The sequence below is a fragment of the Ischnura elegans genome, chromosome 7, assembly GCF_921293095.1.
Source record: "Ischnura elegans chromosome 7, ioIscEleg1.1, whole genome shotgun sequence".
NCBI lineage: Eukaryota > Metazoa > Arthropoda > Insecta > Odonata > Coenagrionidae > Ischnura > Ischnura elegans.
The window spans coordinates 54,897,011-54,919,025 of NC_060252.1; the positions used below are offsets into that span (position 1 = coordinate 54,897,011).

The window sequence follows — 22,015 nt, forward strand, 5'->3', positions numbered from 1 at the left end:
GCCATTATGAGAAATTATAGCAGTCCTAACGTGCGAAATTACGTACCCCATGTAAAACGGCCTTGGTGGAATATTTCATTAAATGGGGTAATTTTTCGTGCTGATTATTCTCAAAATTTCCTGCCAGCAAATACAATGAAAGGCTGGAGAAAATTAGGGACCATTCACAACCAAATGCACTTCTGTGGCATACCGCATCAAATTTTTACCTCAATAATTATTCAGTGAAATAAAGTAATCTCTTATGTTGAGTCAAAAATAATTCTGGCAGAATAAGGTATTTTATTTCACGTAAAAACTTGCGAACACGATACGTTCATAACTTAACATTTGTAAATCAAGGATCGTTTGTCATTCCCTCGTCGACGTCAATCGTGTACTCGTTTGTGAAATTGTGTTGGATCGTAAACTCTTCCATTATCCTCATGTAGGGGTTGGTTGTAATGCTGTAGGCTGGCCATTCAGGAACGCCGTCAATCGGTGACTCCGGCGGTGTCGGGTTCCTGGAAACAGAAATAAACGGTTATCGATTTGAGTACGTTTAATATATATAATGCGCAGTAAAATTATTTTTAATTTAACTTTAGGCTACTTCACGTTATTAAATATTGTACAAAGCACTACATGAAATCTAGTAACTTAGTACGCAGTCTCGCGTTAAGTTGCATATTTACATCAATAAAATTCGTCCTTAAAAATCATATGGCTCAGCCGGGATTCGATCTCGGAGCCACAACGTGAACTTCAACACCTTCTTCGATGAAACCAGAGATTCACGTTGGAAAAAAGTTGGCTTAAGTGGTAGTTTCCCTGACCGGCCACCGGGTGAACTGGGTTCGACTCCCGGATAAGCCATTTGATTTATTCGTGGCGAATTTCATTCTTGGTATGGATGACACAGTTAGTGAGTACACCTCATTTGGCAAGATATTGGAAGATTAGTTTACCAACAGATTTTTTGCCGAATCGTAAATAGCTGTTTTATTAAAAAGAACGAGGATGTAATCTTTTTCTATGCTTACATTAAGGTAATTTAGGCTGCATTTTTCGGGTTTCACCGCGTCGTCGCCGAACCCGAAAAATGCAGCCTACACTACCAGCGCACCGCGGAAGCCTTCGCACCAACTTACATTAAGGTATTTGATTACTTCAAGATCGTTTGGACAACGGTGGCGACTTTCGGGATTTTTTAATCACTTGCAAGTGAGTGGCTGAGCATAGTAATTTTTTAAATCGAAAATGTACCTCCTTTCCCACGGATTGCTTAATTTACACATGCACTTGAATTGATTTCTGATCTTCGTTGTTGGCTAACAACGGCATTTCCGTAGTTGTTTCACAGAACTTAGGGAAAATCAAATCAATAAATGATTTGTACGCACTAACTATGTCTCAATAATTTTGCGAGCGACAAATTAATTATGATGTCAGTGTAGGGAATACGAAAATTTTCATAGTTTTACTCTATTTTCACTTCATGCGTCTTAGTTTTTATTCTTGCTTGCCATAAATATTGGATCTTTGAACTTAATATCGGGACCATAAGTTTTTTCCTTCAACTTTAGCTATATTAGTGGTTGTTTTCTTTCGATATTTTTTCACAATCGAGAATTTCAATGTGTGTTGCCGATGCAATTCATTCATTTATTCCCAATTGATATGAAATAGGACATTTTATCTCAATAAAACTGAAAAAATATTCTCTTTGGAACATATGTCTAACCATCGTCATACTTGATCAAAAGCTAGAGTGACAAAATTTGATTTTGGGAAAGAGACATTCCTTTTTTTATAAACGTGTACTTAGCTGTACTTTCTGCAAGTACTCGTCACTGAATAGGACTCGGCTAGACATTATTCGAAGTTCCGAACATCAGCCGAAAACCGATTTGATGTGTTCGTCTTCTGTGCTTATTTTTCCATCGTCGTTTTTATTCCAGTTTTGGTTTACTTAGAAATTCATTACCCTAGTGGAAAATGAGTTTAAAACCAAACATTGCTGGGAATAAATGGTTATAGTGATGGAATTGAGAAAATATGTCGAGTTAGGTAAGGACATTATGGAACTAAAACATTTTTAAGGTCAGTTTTAACTTCAAGATATTTTATAAAAATGTCATATTAAATATGACGCTTCATGGTTTGTGCGTGTCACCAGTTCTAACTGTAGATGAAAATTTCGAAAATCAGGTGAAAATTGCGTAAATAGACCATTTTTTTTCTTTTGAGCAGGAGCCCCTGTTGTAGAGAAATGATTAAATGGAAATTTGATGCAATATTTTTAGCAACTATTTTACTAACCCATAAGTGGCAAAGTTGGTCCATAATGCCACCATCTTATGCGAAACATGCTTATCCTTTTCGTTCAGTGGGAAGAGTGGTATACTGAATATGTAGAGAAGTTCATCAGAATGGCAGATTCCTAGAAGGAAGAGAAAAATGTACCATCAGACAAATTTTGAGTAGTTTAATGTGAACGGCATGCAATTGAGAGTCACATAAATGCAGAGCATGTTTTTTCACATGAAATGTTTTTTGTGCTGCTAATAAATAGTGATATTTGATTTCACATTAGTCTATGAAAAATTCATTACTGTGTTGATACAGTAAATATTCCTATTACCGTTTTCTTATTCTCACAGGTTGTGTCACATTCCAATATTTTGTCTCGATTTCTGTCAAACTGTAATATTGCAGCTGTAGCGGCCCAGAGTATGTTGGAATAAATGAGGTACATAATTTGTGAAAACCCTATTGCATTGTGGGGCAAGAATATTTTCATGTCGAATGAAAAATTTGCGGAATCGGAGACGTATTCCAAGCATTTTTTTTTTAAAGTTCCTAATTTATCTCGAAAAATGTCGATAGGGAAAGGATAGGATACTAGAAAAATGACTATTAACGTAGGTCACCATTGCATGTCATGTTTGGCTATTGTCAATCGCGGTTCTAAGAGAGAAGGAGTTTCTATTTTCTATGAGAATTGAAACGCGCTTATCCCGGATTCTCCACATGATCCAAACTAATCAGCTTGTGTTTAAATTCCAACGCACTAACGGTTCCTCCTTAATAGCTTTATTGCGGAATACAAACACGGATAGATGCTAGAATAATTTAGCTTACTCATTATAGACAAAGTAATTACATTAGATGTTAAAAGGAACTCATTAGACATCAAGGATAACTGATATCTCCTAAAGATGAAATACAAATACTTATTGGTACCATTAAATTTAGCCTAAAGCTTCATGTATTTGATCTATAACAGAGGCGTAACTAGAAATATGCTTTGTGGGGATGGGATGGCCTGAGGGTGCCATGGGAGGGTGCTTCCCAGGCAATCGGGTATATTTTTGTCCGGGAATATTTTTGAAAAATCACATGCCTGGATATAAATTTTTCATCATTTTGGCACTAAAAATTAACTTTAAGTAGATTCAGATTATTATTACAGTATTCTACCGATTAAGGTAGGTTTCCATGGAGTACTAAAGAAGTGATCTGGGAGCCTCCCTTTCCTTCCAGCGCTGCCTTCTTCAATTCACTGTAAAGCCTACTCCCTTTCAACCTATCTAAAATTCCTATTCTTTTCCTTCCCCTCCCACGTTTCCCTAACATTCTACCCTCTAACACCATTTTCAGCATCCCCTCCCCGCTAAGTATTCGCTCCATCCATACATTGTCTCCTCCGTACCTCATCTAAAGGCTGCATCTTCCCGCCAACCAAATCCATCACTTCGTCGGTCCTTTTCCTCTCCGTCCATAATAAATTGCAAAACTATAAAATAGTTTTAAATAACTTTTCAATTTCTTTGAGGCTTTGGGGGGGGGGGGAGGATCTATCCCCTCGTCCCCCCTACAGTTACCCCACTGATCTCTAATGTTGCTTTCAATCATAGTAGGTGTGTATAGTATACATTTTCCACCGGATGAACGGAGAAAAAACGTAAAAAGACGCGAGGGCCTTTATCATTATTTCAATTTGCATCTGCAGTTAGCCTTCTCCTTGAAAATAATTTATTATCCTTTTCTCGTGTTCAGTCTCATTTGTGCTGAAGAAACATTTTGGAAAGAATTTTAAAATTGTTTTTGGCCAAATTACAATGGAATTATTTGACAAATACTAGGAGATATTATTATCCACGAAAAGGTGCATTAAGGAATACCAGTTGGAAGTGAAAAAAATTCCATCAATTTATGCTAATCAGTCGATGATCAAATCTACAATTTTGTCCGCTAGCGGTCCTTTTCGCACAAAACATTGAGGCATAGATATGGATAATTTTCAGGGCAATATTCCAATTTATTTTGATTAATTTTACCGCCATTCAAATTTGATGAGCGAAAAAGGCATGTATGTGTACAAGTACTTACCTCCGGGGAAAGGAGAGTTTTTGTTTCCAATCATGGACCAGAGAGATTTGCTTCCATTGTAATTGAATGTGTAATGGTAGCTATTTACATATTGAGAGTTGAACTGCACTACATGATATGTTGGTCCTTTGAGGAAAGCTGCTCCAAGGATCTATGAGGAAGAGAAATGTAGAATCAAAAAATTATACGCTTTATTACAAAAGTTTAAGCCCGAAAAAAGTTTAATTGAAGTGTAACTTATCACTTCAAGTTTGTCTTGTGTATAATTTCGGGCCAACGCAATCGTTCATTGCAATTAAAAACGCAGCTGAAAAAGGTTTAACCAAAGGTATAACGAATATTTTGATTTAATTTCCATATAAACTTTAAAACGCTAGTGATTGTAATCGTAAAATTAGACCGCTCGGAGAACAGATGAAGTGATACTTTATTTTAATATTATCTTGGTGGTATCAGCTGAGAATACAATACGGGGGTTGAGTTTTTCTGTCTTAAAGAATCACAAAAATGCCTTTTGCAGAAAAAAATCGGTCATTCTGGAATTTTAGAAAGCTTTAAGATTTGATTTCATTACTACGTGAGGAAATATTGTGCTCATCACAAATAAACACTAGGATAATTCTCCGCGTCTGAGTTAGCCATCACTAGTCCAGGATCGGTAGATAAAGGTTATGATTAAGTTGCCAACTTAAGTGGTGAATTGCGGCATTGACTCCACTGGTTTAGACTGGGTGATGATGTCATTTTGCATGCAAGTACCAAGTAACTGCTAGTTTTCTATAGACTAGCCCTAAAGTGCCACTCAGTTTCCCATTTTCTTCCTCCTCCATTTGAATTTTATCTAGTCGATAAATCGTCGGAGAGTTATCCTTAACGTTTTAATTAGCAAACACTAACATCCGCGTAAATTTTAGCTATAAAATGATATATTCATTCGTTATTATTTTTAAATTGAGTATTTTATCAGATCAATAATTCCGCATGTTCGTTAAGTAATCGTACTCACATCAATAAGTCCAGGCATCAGCAGAGTGAAATTTCCAACAGCGTTGGGTGGTTCGTATCTGCTTTCGATCGCATCCACCAGCCAGAAATTTGGATCTTTCACATCTGAAAAATAGCAAAGAAAAATTTTGGCCGAAACAGATTCAATTACGTTCCGAGAGATTTTTGTCACGTCTAAAATTAATAGATAGATAGATAGAGTATGAGGGTTGAGGGCGAACCCTTCAGGGATACAACGCACCGGGGCTGGGAACCAAGCCAGTGGCTTATACGTCCGATCACCCGGGGAGGGTCTGGAGAGGAAGGAAAAAGGAAAGAGGCGCCCGTCGACGCCTCTGGGGTAGGATAGGTTCGGAAGGGATGGGACGGGGAAAAATACCTCAACGCTATAGAAGCGAAGAGGGCCCTACTATAAGCGAAACCAAGCAAAGCTATTAATGTTCTAACGATTTTGGACGATCATTCTATGAGGAAGAATAATTCAACGATCAAGTCGTTAGAGTAGATAGATAGTGAGTAAATGGCTTGGATTGAACGCATTTCTCCCAAATGATCTTCTCAAGATATTTAGTATCTGAAAATTTTAGTAATTCATCGCCAGTTTTTTTTTGTGCGAGAAATGTTTTAGAGCAAAATGCTTATAAATATTAGCATTGCAAGAATGCAATGAATTTATGTGGCTTCCTTTGTAATGGCACTATTTACTAAACAGTTTGTGATTTTTACAGGGTTGTATCTTATTCTCCTCAGATCACTGAAACATAAAAGAAGATTTAAATGTTAATAGTTAGCTACTTACTGAAAAGTTGTAGAGCAATGTCAGACATCCTAAACTTCAAGAATTCTTCGTCGTTGACCAGGTTATTTGGTACCATGTAACCGAAGTATACAACTGTAAAAAAGAAAAAGAAAATTAATGTAAACACATATTGGAATACAAGATAAAATTAATTGCTTTAGATTATTAAGGCATCATTCCTTTCCAAAGTTTCCCATGTAGTTAATATGTAGATATTCTATTTTATGGGATTAGGAAGACGTTGAGAAGCGCTGGAGAGTATCCTAAAAAGGGACCATGCTTTTTGTGATGCCATTTAAGTATATACCCGTTATGTATTTTGAATGTTCCTCGAAGTTTTTTTCTGGTTGATTCATAGTTTTCACGTAAGCACAAATGCGTATTTTAAGGGTAAAAAACGCATAAATTACGTTGAAAGTGAATGATAACAACCTAAGGGCAAAAATAACTAGTTTCGACGTCCAATTGTTGCAATAGGGTGGTTTCCTATTATTTTTATTTGCCTAAATCGAAAGATTATTACTCCTGGAGAACGTATTTCACGCTTTTAGATTTTTAAATGACGATATATATTTTTCACGATTAAATGAAAAGTGAAAAATTTCAAGCGCGCGAAATAAGGATTATTAATACCTAATCAAATGAAGAAAACTTTCCGCCCTTTGCCAGTTTTAATAGGTGATTATTAAGGCATGTTTCCCTGAGCTCTGTGCCTCATGCATGCATTGGTAACCTCATACGATGTATAACTCCTATCTTCTCGTATAGAAACTAGGTCCCTGTGACGTCACGTGGAGTGGCATCGCATGGGCGCCAATCTGGCCCTTTTCAAATGAGGATAAAAATGGACCATTGCCATTCGTCTAACCCGGTATTTCTAAAACAAAATAATTAGTATATTATGAATACACTAATGGTGGGTAACGAATCGCAATCAATGACTTTAGTTTTCTTTGATGAAGGAAACCACCCTATTAAAAAGAGATTCTAGTATCAAATTTAGAGAGCTAATGACTACTCGTTGAAAACAGTATTACAGGGTAGAATATTAGGTAAACGGGGGGAGGAAGGAAGAGAATGGGGTTTTTAGATGGAATGAAAGGGAGAAGACCTGAATTAAAGAGGGAAGTACATGAAGGAAAGGGAGGCTCCCAGAATACTTCTTAAGTACTAAGGAAATCTACCTCAATCAGTGGAGTACTATAATAATAAAGATTACTTCTGAAAACAAAATAATTCAGACTTACTGGCTAGAACATAGGTACCCTCGTCCCGGTTGCTTCCGAACATAATGGGCACGTGGTTGTACCTTCCAGTCCTGATGAGGGTGTCTGGGTGCTCCTCAATGAATCGTACTTTTCCTGCCTTCTGAATTATGGGGCTGCATCCTCCAAATCCTGTGTGGCCCCTCTTTTCTTCTTTGTACTAAATAATAGAGAGTAAAATATAAGCTGAGGGTTCTAACTGGACCAAATTTAGTACTTGAGTCTTGCTTCCAATATCCGCTGTTTTTCGTTTTGACTATTTCTCGCTTATCTCTAGGTGCAAAATTTAAGGTTAACGACAATTTAAAAATTATTTGGTTATTAAGATAGATAGAACTTCATTTTTTCTGATATGAAGTCCCTTGTGAAATCGATAAGTGCAGGATTTGTACGTATTTCTCACATATTGTGAAATTTTATGCGACGAATTCTTATCAATCGACCTTCCAATGCGGCTATCTCAATAGCTTATCTAACTGTAACCCATTACTTCAGAAATATTTGGTCCTGTTAAACAGTAATATGTGTATTAAGAGCTAACCATTATCAGTATAAATTTCACTTAGTAGGCGACTAGAAGATTTATAATAAATTAATTATTTTCAAATACTTGATTTTAGTCATGATTACAAAATCACGTCACCACAACTTCGCTTGTAGTATTCCTAGTGCTCAGAAACTGAATTCCTAGGGAATTTAATAATCAATAGTGAGTTAAATATTTATTCATGGAATTAAGTGAGATTTAAAATTTACATGGGCGATCATGATATTGGAATTTTCAACAATATGTCCATTCATTTAAGGGTGCATTGTATTTATTCTAAAGTAGCAGGCCACCCGGCTTTTCTCGGGAAGGATAGTACTTGGAACTTGAATTTCATGATCATATAGGCTTTTTAAGTTTTCTCTATCAGCGTGTCTAGAGATGTGCCTACCCAATAGGATATCCAACCGCAGGAGTTGTATGTCGTGACGCAACAAACGGCGACGAGAAAACGACTCAAAAGACTAGACCCGGCGTTCCCAAACTGGGGGGCGCGCCCCCCTGGGGGGGCGTGGAGAAAGTCCAGGGGGGGCGTGACACCGAAATGAAATAAATAAAAAAATTACAAAAATAATTTCCTCTGATCTTTGAAATAAAGTCTCTCTAAGTTTTCATAATTGTTTTTGTAAAGTTTCAATAAAGTTGTAAACTTTGTCAAAGGAGGTTACAGTTTTTAAAACTACAAAACACACAGTTCAAGGTTCTCAAAACAGTTTTTTTTTCAAAAAAGTTTTGTATCAGTAATTATATTCGTTTTTCATGTAATACTTGTTTTAATTTTCGTCATACGTACAATTATTGAATCTTTCCATTCTGCGTTACCGCATTCAACAGTGAACAAAAAAAATCTACCTACTCACCGTATCAAGTAGGCACATACTTGTACAAGTAGGAGTTGGTATGTACGGCACCGTGGAAATAGGGTATTGCAAAATGGTGCTATAATAAAATAATGCTGATATGTGTAGCGGGGGGGGGGGGGCGTGGCACAAAAAAGTTTGGGAACCCCTGGACTAGACGGACGTAACCGAAAGTAGCACTACAGGGTTTATGAGCGTGAGATTCACCTATGTACTAACTTAAGTCGAAATCCTTGCAGCCGTATGGAAACGCATAGCGGACAGACCAATAGACATCCTCTTTCAGGCATATGTAGATGATTGGGTGCTCTCAATGTACCATATCTGTGCATTACATCACGTTACCTGCATCAACTTACGTTGAATTGCGTGACCTCATTTTCTATATTGTAAAACAGTATTTTTACATCATAGCTGAACACTGGAAATAGTATTGAAATTCTCGTGATAAGAGTTTACCTTAAAGATCACCGATACAATAATTGTCTCAGTTCTCTCCTCCTAATATAATTAACTGAGGCAGGAGAGATATAGTGGAGCGAAATTCTGATTTGAAAAGAGAGTTGACATTTTTCCACAAATTTATTAAATAATGTTCGGGGCGTTTCGACCGTCAGATCATTCTCAAGTACATCTAAATTGTAATTTAGAATGACCAGGTGGTTGAAACTTCGTGGCTTTGTAAAACTTTGGTGGCGTCGTAAATTATTTTAAAAATTGTTGAAAATTGCCATCTATCTTTTTTATTGAATCTCTCCTCGTAATGCACAAAAATGCGGTTAATGAATTCACCTTGTAAGTTTGGTAGGCTCTGGTCAGTTTCATCGCGTCGACTGTTTGAAGACACAAAGTAATTTCTGTGATGTTATGCTTTCCGTCAGAACCGTAAACGTTGCATCCTGCCTCCTCTGCGATGTTTATGGAGTGGTACTCTGGTGTGAGATCAATGGCCCAATCAGACAGTGCGGAGCCGCTCTCGGCAATCACGTGCGTGAACAGTCCTGAAAACGTAAGAAAAATTGATAAATATTGATCGACATCAATGTCGATGTTCGTATCCTCAATTGGAATGAGTATCATTTCTCTAGAAAAAGTTTCCTGGTTTCGCAAGTGGTAGCTAGCGCCGCACAGTGGGCTGAAATCGAAAAAAGCTGGCCAAAAATCGCTGTAGTCTTAAGTATAAATAAATGCAAATAACGCTGATAAATTAATGCAAATTTTTGCAATTGTGTATTTTAAAGATGCAATGAACCTCATTAAGGATGATGCAGTTCACAATATTGTTTAGAAGGCCAATAACAATTAAAAATGGGGAAAGTGATTTGGGATGAACAGTTGCCAGGGGCAAGTCTTCATACAAAATATCTCTTAGTGTACTACTGTTTTCAAGTGTTCCTTGATTTTAACCTTTAAATTGATTTTATTCCAGTAAAAATGAGAAATAAAAAACATTTCTGCTTGAAAAATCATAGCATATTGCAATCTATCAATGCATATATAACCAGTCAATTTTCAAAATTCCCTCCTAGCCTTCATCAGAATGTTAATTAACATTTATCAGTATAAGATCATAAATGTCACCTGCCGAACGATGCCAGAACTACTGTCTGTAAAAACAAGCAAGGCACCCGAGTTTAAGGAGCTCTAGAACCTACACGAAGCAATAAATTTCAATGCAACAAAAAGCATTCATAAGAGAATTTATTTCTACGTTTGATCATATACTTTTAAAACTCTTCGGCTCCATAGTACTTCCTGTACTTAATTTTTTCTCAAAAAAGTACCTGTTTTTTGCGCGTAAAATAAAGCTGCCCAACTTTGAGCGCTTGGTATTCCCGTAGTTTTCTTTCCAGTAACTTGAAATTTTGATATAAGAAAGCCAGATCTAGTATTGACAGTATTTTAGAAAAAATTGTTCATGCATCTGAAATTGATTGATTTGTTCTGAACAACGAAAATCTCTGCTAAATTTGGAACCTATGGGTCAATTAAAAATTAACTGGTACAGCTGTGTGCCGTAGAATATAAGAAATGCTGGTAATAATTTAATGGTTAATTCTGTAACTGAATGCAAATGGAAAAATACAGAGCCATGAATCATTTTACGTCTTTGGGCTAAAGGTACTCCAGTTGACCGTAGTGTCTGAAACGTGGGTCGGTTAAGAATTTTTTTTTGCATTATATAAAGTTTTTTTTCTGTGGTTATATTACTTGATAAAATTTCCAAAACAAACAAATCTCTAGCTTCTTATGGCTGTTCTCATCGCAGTCAAGATGGTTGAGGATGGAATTCAAGCGCGACAAAGCGAACTTCCTCACCTTTAGCCAAAGGTGTGAGCATCAAGTAGGAAACACTCGCGGCCCCAGCGCTCTCTCCGAAGATGGTCACTCTCTCGGGGTCTCCGCCGAAGTTTGAGATGAATTTGTTGACCCACTCGAGGGCCTTTACCTGGTCCAAAAGTCCAGCGTTGCCCGCGATGTCGTCCGTGCCCAGGGAAAGGAAACCTTTGAGTAAATAAATCAGAGGGAATTTGTCCATAAAATTTATTTAATAATGTAGCTGAGATAATTTAAGTATACCGGAGCTAGTCTGGGTAACTTTATGGAGTCACCCGCAATGCGCAAAATGTGTGAAATTCCACAGAAAAAAAATTATCCGCCTTTACCGGGATCCCGGTAGATTAGTAGTTATGGTTGCATATTTTATAATTGTATTCTAATGCAGTTGCCCTATCGCTAACTTTGAATAAAATGTATGCAGATGAATTTGTTAAATGGTGTACGAAATACTATGCATTCAGCATTTTAATTACGAAATGGCATTAATTCATGTTTAAATTTTCATGATGTTATCATTCCAAATTGTAGATTTCTCTCTTTTTGTTGCTCAAATAAATGCACAACACAAGGGTTATAGGCCCAGCGCCATTCATGTATTATTATATAGAATTCATTGTATAGCATTTAGAGGTGGCCCAAGAGCCCTGAATGCAATTAGAATTCATTTTTAAATAGAGGAAGTAACATCATCTCTGAGGATAGAGTGAAAATTTGCAGTCCTTTACCTCCAAAATTCACTTCGTTTTTCTGAAAGACCGTTTATGGAGCATTTTACATTTTACCGTGCAACACGGCAGCGCGCTACCCCCTTACCGCCGCACCGGTTGCTCGCATGACGTACTCAAGGTTAGCTGATTGGTCCTTATCCCCCTAATTACCGACGCCCCCTTCGCGAACTTCCTGGCAAGGGCCAAGAAAGAAATTTCTACGGCAGAATATGCAGCAATGGCAGAAAGTGAATTATTCGCAAAACAATTGAGCCTGAAAAGCTCCAACTTACTCATGTGAGGGTTGTATCAACAATTCACTTTTACCTATGCCACTACATTTTTATATAACGCGACCTGGGTTTAGATGAGTAATCATCACCTTCAGAGGTTAATTATGATGTCTTTATCTTATTAAAGTGACGAATTCTTTACCCATTCTTTTCCCCTATTCTGGCATCCGTTTTAAAATTCATTACTTCCTCCGTTAGGTAACTAGTTTACAGTAAAAAGAATACATAAAGTTTACATAATTTACGCCTGAAGATGATGATTACTCATCGAAACCCGGGTCGCATTGTATAACAAAGTAGTGGTATAAGTAAAAGTGAATTGTCCAAGGCACCTTATGGAATACTATACAGTTAAGAATTAGTTAGTGAATTTTGGTTACATCAAAATTATTTCCACCCAGTAATTATTCCTATGCAGTGACATCCAGGGGTGATCACAGCTTCAAATTTGCGGGGAAGGTCATGACTTGGGTCCGGGAAGTATGGACTACCCCACCAGGAGAGAGGCAATGCCGGAGCCAGGATTTTTACTGGGGAGGGCACAAGGACCGGACATACAACGGTATTCTCACATTTGGGATTAAGAGCAAGATACAACAATTATTTAATGAAACATTTTCTTTATTTTAATACATGAAAGTTATTAATATGAAATAAAATTATTGAGGCTCCTAAATAAACTAAACAAAACGAACGTAATGATAACCGTATTAAAAAATCTTGTCTATTTTTTAAGCGTCTGGGGGGGGGGGGTTTAGATGGGAGAAAACCTCTCTCTCCATAGGCGGATTTAGGGGGAGGGCACGTGCCCCCGTGCCCTCCCCCTAAATCCGCCTATGGAGAGAGAGGTTTTCTCCCATCTAAAATTGTTAAAATCAATCCAAAGTTCTGTCACGTTAGGGACTTAAGCCATGAATTTGCATGTGCACTCCTTTTATTCAATTACGAAGATAGAAAAACTATTAAACTGATAAAAATTTTAAAATGCTGATGAAAATTACTGAATTTATTTCTTGTTGCAGTTCTAAATATAATTGTCGTTCATTTGGTTAAACTATCAACCTTATTTAGAAATTCGATTCTTCTCCCGATGGCACATTAAGAGGTTGAAATCAAGAATCAGTAAAATTTTGAAAAATTAGCCCTATTCCCTACTCCTACTATATCCTACTCCTCAGTCAGAGTAGAATAAGTGAACTAGTATTAGTCCCTGAAATTCTTTCATATGGTTCGTGAACTTCAGTTATGAAAATGTTACCCAAGTATTTTCTCAGATTCAAATTTATGTTTGAAAAACGGGTAAATTTTGGGAAAGGTTTACGTTATATAATCCGAAATTTCCAAGATGATAGCGAAAGTTTGGAATGGGTTATCCATACGAAAAAAGATAAAAAATGACAGGTCGAGGATGAAGTATTGGTCCTCTTTATTGAAAATATCCGATGACAGTGTAATTCAAATGCCAATTTAAGTTGAAAGGAGCTGTTCGGAGATTTATTTTCTCAATCATAAACTGGTGTTTGGACATATGTCGTGGAAAATTTTCAGTCTGTTTACTGCTTCTCCCAGTTTTGAGACTAAGCCAACAGCTTGGGGATTGCGCTACCAGTGGTGGATTAAAATTTGTAGTTTTTCTATCTTGATAAAGGGATAATGGGAGCATATATGCAAATGCAACGCGACAAACCCAAACGTAGCGGAAATTTGAGTTGTTATTTTTAATGTTTACAGCAGAGAACACTCCTCTCTCTTGGGGGGGCATTCCATATTCCTATGACCCAGATTATGACCCCGAGCAGGGATGCCGACTCACAAAAAATATTAGGGGGGCCCATACCGGGGATCTTGCCCCGGAAAATTTTATAAGTAATGAGTTTTAAGTTTTTTTAAGCATTTTAGAAGAGTCATATGATCAACATTAGAACCGTATGTTACAATCCAGTGTTAGATCCAGAGAGGGTTTACGGGGGCTTACCCCCCCCCCACCCCCCCTTGGGTATTTTTACACTAGATAGAATCGTAATCGTAGCCTCCCCACCCCTTTGTTCCTATCCTGGATTCACCACTAGTATCACCTACTCCCTGAATGTCATTCATATGGTTTTAACTTTTACTGGATGGCGTCATAAAATCTCTAAAAATGTCAGGATTGTTTTCAACTCACTCAGTGGTCCAAGGCGGTAATGGGGCACAACTAGAACGACATCCTTGTCCATCAACTTATCACCTCCGTACACATTGGACGATCCTCCGGCATACGCGCCTCCGTGAAAGAACACCATCACAGGCATCTTCTTTGTCGCATTGTACTGTCAGAATAATATGGAAGAATGTACATTAATAAAATTTATTACACAGACTAATGCCCTTTCACAAAACATTCAATAAACCTAGTCACATTAGAAAAAATTAGATACGTTAATGGACATTAAAAAAAATGAATTTCGTGGTAAATGAAAAATATTTACTGTCTATTGAAATCCCTCATTATTCTAATAATATGTCGGTGGTACATGTAATTCATTCCTACATGTGGAATATGATAAAGATATTGAGATATGTTGTGGACTGATGGAACCCTTAAATTAATTGTAGAAAAATAAATAAGTACACAATGTGATTATTTAGTAATCAGCGTAAGAATGTTATTCCTAAATGGTTCATGGAAAGCTCCATTAGTTAAAATTAGAACGTATGAAGTCCACGTGTACGAGTTCTCTTTGTGAAAGCACAAAGTGATGATTTTAAATACATTCTTTTGCTCCACACTTCATATGACCACAAACCCGTTTTCGACCAGTACGTTTCGTTATTATCAAGTGACTGACTGTTTCTAATGAATGTTAAATATAATCTATCCTATGGTGTTTGGTAACTACCGGCTAGCCAACAGTGAACCACTACGAAGCCTTCAGCCTTTTAATTTTATTCTGAGTAATTTTCTCATAATACTTTAGGTTTCGTTGACAATAATAAGTATTGCCGAGTATAAATAGCAAAAATACAGGGAAAAAGACAGAACACGACCGGTGATATGCTTCAGAGGACGTGGCACTCCAGCACGACCATTTGTATTTATCTCTTTTCCTTATAAAGGAACTGTGTTTTGTTTCGTACTTACGCTACCATATTTAGATTTTCTTAATGAAAAGAGTGAAAATTTTACCTCAGGTAAAATACTGATCCAAGGACCTAGACAGAAGAGAAAAGTTTCCAGGGTTTCCAGGGGAATCGCTTGAAGGGCGTGTACATTTTTGGGGAATTTTCTTGAGGGGGTTCACTTAGGACCGTATTTCGTGATAATTTAGGGGAGGAGCATGAGATTTGGACCTCCTAATCTAACACACCGCTTGCTACTGTCTTGAATTGAGGAAAATGTTTCATGTTTGAGATTCTGATAAATTTTGAATGTTGTTTTTTCATTCGCATTTTCAAGTCACTTACCCTCAACGCATTTGGTAAAAAAGTGTATGATGGCGTTGAAAAGGGAACGCACGGTCATAAAATAGAGTTGTGATAATTCTGCTTTTGCTAAAACTTCTTGTTAACTTCTTCTATAATATTTAGTGAAGTCTTATTTTTATTTTTTTATTCTTTACAACTTTCTGAACTTCAACGGGTATCTCCCGATAGAATCCAGTGCTTAATTTATGATATTTTGGTACCGGAACGGATACCAACACGTATAAAAGTTGGTGGAGTTATCATGTTTGACCAAATATAAAAAATAACGGTGAAATTTTTTGATATGACCGCATGTTCCCTAAGAGGTGCCGCAACGCCGTTCCGGCCAAAAATAAGCACTAGAAACTAATAAACTAACTAAAGTCCACATCAAAAAATTAACTTAATCATGGTTGCTTAAGTTTTGCCGTGATCATATCTACTATGTTTTGAGGGATTGATATGCGGGGTAGTATTAGAATGGGGCCTTACGTTGGGCGTGTAGATTTGAATGTAGAGGCAGTCCTCGACGTCCTCGTCGGCTTGCGGTTCCTCCTCAACCACTCCCATCTGCTCCTCGAGGCGGGCGTGCCAGTTGCGCGGGTCGTTGCGGGATGTCTCCGCGAACTCGCCGCTCCGGAAGATTCCAGTCTGAGGGCACTTGCGGCCGAAGAGCTTGGCCGGCCTCACGTCATCCCAGGGTTCTTCCAACTCTGGCGGCTGGAACGATATCACCATTAGAAATGGAAAAATGAAATCAATGGCGTTTTCATTGTCTAAAATCGAGGTAATCGAGATCGAGCGTGATCTTCGAGTTTCGATCCAAAATCGATTTTTCAAAATCGATCGTGACCATTTCGTTTGATTTCAGTTGCGTCACTACCGTCCTAAGGTAACGTTATGCTTCCCATGTAAAAGACTTCTTTAAGGCCGATAAAATTGGAAAATATGATAAAATTGGCACGCCCTGTATCACCAAAAATTTTAGTAAACAGCAAAAGTAATTTAATTAATAGTAAACATTATTTTGTGCGATCTGTATTTTTTTTCAAAAAAAGAACAGCCAAATTTTTCGATTAATCGTTATTTTGCTTTAAGTTTCGATTTTTGTTCAAAAGCTGTGCCTCGTTTAGATTACGATTTTTCCAGCAATCGTTAGAACTATCGTGCATTCACGCAACGATGGTTAGAACCTGTGCTGCCCTCTAGAGCTGGCATTTAAAGTGAACGAGAAATTGACGATTAGCAAAGCTGTTGAGGCATGCAGTTATTACTGTGTTCAACTTCTATTTAACGAATAATTTTTCTTCCTCCCATATTCTTCTTTGCTTGGACAAATCCATGAATAAATAATATAGAGAAGGGAGCTTCACGAACTTTTCGTCTTTCTCTTGTCGCTTCCTTTTCTGATCTCCCAGCGCCTAACTATCGTAAAGTGGCAACGTTAGGAACTACGTGTCTGGACATGCATTCACACAGCTAATTCTGCCAACTATCGTTAGGACGATCGCTCGGACAATCGTAATCTGAACGAGGCATTGAGCTTTTCATATCGGTTCAAAATTTATTCCTCGAAATGTCGATTCTGATCAACATTTTTCCATCACTAAACCATCGTCGTAATGATGTCGTTCACTCAAACCAGAACTTTTTCATTTCAGGGCATTTCAAAAGGAATCTTCATGACTTCATTAGGTGGTAGGGGAGACAATTTTAAGAATTTTTGATCCATAAATATTGAGTCACAACTCCTTAGTTACTGAGCTATGGCAACGCAAACATATTTTTTAATACATTTTGCAGTAAACATGAAAACGGTTTTTCTTGGGTATCCAACCTTTTCAAAATTTTATTTTATGTTCTGGACTTTAAGGAAATACAATAATTAAGGCTGGAAGAAAAATTTCGATTGTTATTGTCTGAAACAATTAATGTTGGTGCTTAATTAACTAACCCTTTGAGCGAGTATCAACAATACAAACTCAAATCGATAAGTCGATTGAAATTTAGTTTACTATCTCATTATCCATCTACGAGCACGGTTGCACTTATTTTTATTACAAAAATATTTCAAATTTGACAAAAGAATGGATTGCCTTTATTTAAAATCAATCAACCTAACCTAACATCTAACTTAGGCCCATATGTTCATTTGCAATTCGAAAGCATTTGAGTCATCATGTCGCAAATTATCCAGAATCTGCTTCGGAGTTTTAAATCACTTGTGATTGTGTTGCTATCATAAAAATGCATCCATTAAAAATTCACCGAAATTTAAAGAAGGAAATTTCGACATGTGCATTCGCAATTTATTTGCTCCAAATATGTTTTCTAAACTGGACAGTCGTGTAATTAGAGAGGGGGGAACACAGGAGTCATGACCCTCCACCCAAAGGGCATCGCTGTAAGTGTTAGCGTTCGTGACAGGACGAAATATGTGTAAGATGGAATGTAACGGGTGTTATGTAGGGCCTGGACTTAAAAAGAAACAGCAAAAAAAGGCCAAAATCACATATCCTAATTTTTTCGCTATGTTCCGCCACCTAAATTTTTTTCCATTACACTAGCCGAAAGGTATTTTAAAAAGCCACCGGAAAACATTTTTTCTTTGTGCCCCTCTCAAAAATACTTTATAAAAACACGCTTAATAAATTTTCAAATCTACGCCTTTTCTCGCTGAAAATTCTTGAAAACAATCGGAAATCTGTTCCATTAAAAAAGCTTTCAAATGCCGCAAACCGCATTAAAAAATATGCTTTATAGTCCGAGATATCTAAAAAAACAGTGAAATTCTTATTTTCGAGCTAGCCGGCCCCGGTGGGCCTCTAGCGGGCTGGAAGTGTGGGTTAGTCCTATTTGATCCCAAATTGTATGCCCTGAGTACGGGAAAAATCCCGGGGAATTTTCACCCTCGTATTCAGGTATCAGGTATTCAGGCATCGTTATAAAAAAATTAATTTTTATAAGTTTATTAGTTTTTGTAACCTTGTTAAGGAGTAAAGGGAGTGTATATGCAAATGCATGGCTACAGGTCCCAACCGTGGGAGAAGTTTGAGTGTATTTACAGTAGAGAGTAGGTAGCATTCCCCACTGTAAAAAGATCAAAAATAAAATAACCTGTGTCCCAAATCGTTAGGCATTTGGGAGCATGGATTTGGATCACGAACCCACACCACTTACCGTGGCGTCACTTTAATTACCTGAAATCTCAGGGGCCCGCTCGGTGACTTGGCGTACCGTATACCCAGGAATGAGTAATAGGGTCTCCTTTGCGCGTAGGAGAGTGCGCTTCGACCCTCGACTTTTCCCATTCCGACTATGTCGACCACGGGAGCATCAGCCGCCGCGGCGGGGACTGCCTCTTCCCGATGGGGCATTGACTGCGTCCATGGTAGCGCCACCAGCATCAGAATGGTCGCAAGGGTGACCCACATGTTGCCTGGAAAACGATTGTTTGTCAGAGACTATGAGGGTTCTAGGTGAACCCTCTTAGGGATACAACACACCGGGGCCGGGACCCAAGCCCGTGGCTTATACGGCCGATCACCCGGGGAGGGGCTGGAGAGGAAGGAAAAAGGATAGAGGCGCCGCCGCGATGGTAGCCCGCCGACGCCTCTGGGAAAGGATAGGAGCGGAAGGGACGGGACGAGGGAAAAACACTCCAACGCTATAGAAGCGAAGGAGGCCCTACTAATTAGCGAAACCAAGCGTGAGCTATTAATGTTCTACCAATCCTAGTGGATTTTCCTATGAGGAAGAAAAATCCATCGATCGAATCGGTAGATAATTGTCAATTGTTTGTCAATTGAATGGCAGAATGGAATTTTTTCAGGCACCGGAGAATTAAACTAATGTCGACTCAGATAAGAAGGATTCGGGTTAAAAGAGTGCCAATCATCATTTCTATTTTTTTGAGATATTTACATTTTAAAGTTTGGTTAAATCCATAAATCTCTGTATTTATTACCAACTTCAAAGCGTTAGTATTAAGTCTATATATAAACGTTAAATCACATCATAAGTTTTCACACAATCCAGTTTGGCCAAAAGTGATGGTTGGCACATTTTTAACCCGACCCCTTCATATATACTCTTATCTTCTTCTAAACTTATCCCTTGTTTCTGCCGCTATGACTTCTAGCAAACCGTATTAATAGCATTTTTTCATAAAATTCACTGACTCGTGTGTGTGAAAATTCCGCGTAGAAAATAACCATTCGCTTAGACCAGGATTCGAACTTGGGTCCCCTGATAAATGATTGGTGGATCCGGGGATCGCGATATCGGGGGATTCGGGTAAGAATACCTGCAAAGGCGAAAGATTTTTTCCTCTGTGGAGTTTTCTTACATATTATGCGTAGCAGGTGACTCCGTTGGGTTATTACGGTGGCTAGTCCCGGTACTTATATTATTCACTGACTCATGTTTAACTATGTGGCATTCCATTTTAAAGTTTCTTGGATGAATCTATAACTTATACAATTTCTTTTTAATTTTGCTAAGCACTAAATATGTTAGTACCATAGGGGTGATAATAAAATGAATGAATTAAAATTATGCAACCTCCGCCGCGGATTAGATTCCAGAGAGGATTTATAAATTTAAAAAATTTAATTAAAGGACAAAACTTTATGAACCAATACATTTATTATCTTTTACTCTTAATGTGGCGTCCGTATCAAAATTCATCTCTTCTTCCGTTACGTAACTAAGGTTACAATGATAACATATACAGATAATAATTTACGTCTGTCGATGGTCATTATTTATCGATGCTTGTGTCGCTTCATTCAAAAAAAGAAGTTTTATGAGTTATAGGTATTCATTCTTTATGAACGTATGAAGTTCTTGGTCATCCTTTCTTGTGTTTTGCTTAGAATTATTCCTTCCATAATATTCTGTATAAGTTGTCGTGCCTTAGTATGTTCCCGATGATCTTAGGTTTTCTTATTTTATTTTTCCCAATAGTTTTTTTGCGTGGACTGCTGTTAGTACTTGCAGATTAGTTATTCTGCTGATCTGCCTAGTTCTTGTGACCCTCCTCCAAAACTATATTGCTGCAGCTTCAACTTAGATTATTTCACTCTTCTTAATGTCCATATCTCACATCCATATGTCAGCACACATTTTACTTAACTTTTCAGGAATTTATTGCTAGCCTCAATGCTACTGCTGTTATTTAATTGGAGACTTTTCTTTAATTAAAAGGCTTTCTTAGCTGACGCTTTTATTCTCTTTGCCTCAGAGGAACCGTTTTCATAATTGTCTTACGTGCTACTCAAGTATTGGAACGCTTCCAACCTCATTCCACTTACACATATGTTTGCTATCTTTCCACTTCTTTCTCTTCCTAAGTCTATGATGTTTGTTTCTTTTTCGTGTATATTTAAATATCAGTTTTTATTAAATATTATTTATAATTTCAATCATTCGACTTAATTCCCTCTATGACTTGCTGCAATTAGAGATATTATCTACATCTAAATGTACATACTACCCCGCAAGCTGCCTCAAAAGGCGTGTGGCGGAAGGTATTATAACACAAGTTGTTGAACAGTAAATAAGCCAGCAAAAATTACTTTTTGTACAAATGATTGTACAGGGATAAGATGTTTCCAACATTTTTCCAACGGCTTAGGAAATCTTATACTTTGAAAATGCGTTTTTAATTTTTTACACGGTGTTACTCGAAAAATTCTTTTGAAAGTGAAGGGAAAAACCAAACTTGATGTGTCTCAACACTGTAGCAGGGCTGTAATTTCAACCAAAGTTCACCTTCCGTGTGATTAACACCATTAATTTAAATATTTTAAGTTTCGAACTAGCATTTTAATTATTAGGATATGCTTTAAATTTTTTGATATGATAGCATATCAAAAATAAGAGATTGGTAAAATAATAGGTACAGGAAAGTGTTTACAAGAACTGTTATAGGGAGTATCCATTTTTTACACCGGGATAGTGTCCAAAAGGATGGGGAAAAATTTAAGATCATAGCCTAGGTTTTTAACATGAAAACCGCTGGAAAAACACAAAACGAGCATAAGTTATGTGTGTCCAGCTTAACTTCACTTCCCTAACTGGTGCAAATCACCAGGGCTGTTGGCAGGTACCTCTCTCTTGGTTAGGTATCAATGTATTAAATCGTGGCGACTTACCTCACTGTTGGTTATCCGCGTTTTCTTGGTCAAATCCTTCTGGCAGAGCGACACGATCTGCCTGAAGCCCTCTCCGCTGCTGAAAATTAATTATCGGCACGATGGCTCTGCTTAAGATAGCCATGTTGAGGCCTCTAGGCTAGCGTTGTGCAATAATTCTTCGGAGGAAAAAATTTTATAAAGTAGGTATTACGACATTTTAGGGAAAAGCATTATATTCAGC

General features: G+C 37.5%; 2 protein-coding genes across 2 annotated transcripts in view; one reads left to right on the forward strand and one right to left on the reverse strand.

Annotated features, from left to right (window-relative positions):
- The window catches only part of LOC124162838 (general transcription factor 3C polypeptide 1), a 113,833-nt gene that overhangs the window by 83,490 nt on the left and 8,328 nt on the right, over positions 1-22,015 (forward strand). The window lies entirely within an intron of this gene.
- On the reverse strand, positions 263-21,898 carry LOC124162839 (juvenile hormone esterase-like). The gene is made up of 12 exons (XM_046539511.1): positions 21,793-21,898; positions 18,835-19,073; positions 16,127-16,354; positions 14,355-14,499; positions 11,170-11,355; positions 9,643-9,851; positions 7,426-7,603; positions 6,179-6,271; positions 5,381-5,484; positions 4,375-4,525; positions 2,302-2,422; positions 263-503 (listed from the first exon to the last, which is right to left on the reverse strand). Exons 2-12 carry the CDS (start codon positions 19,066-19,068, stop codon positions 338-340), a joined length of 1,815 nt encoding a protein of 604 aa, XP_046395467.1. The 5' UTR covers positions 19,069-19,073; positions 21,793-21,898; the 3' UTR covers positions 263-337.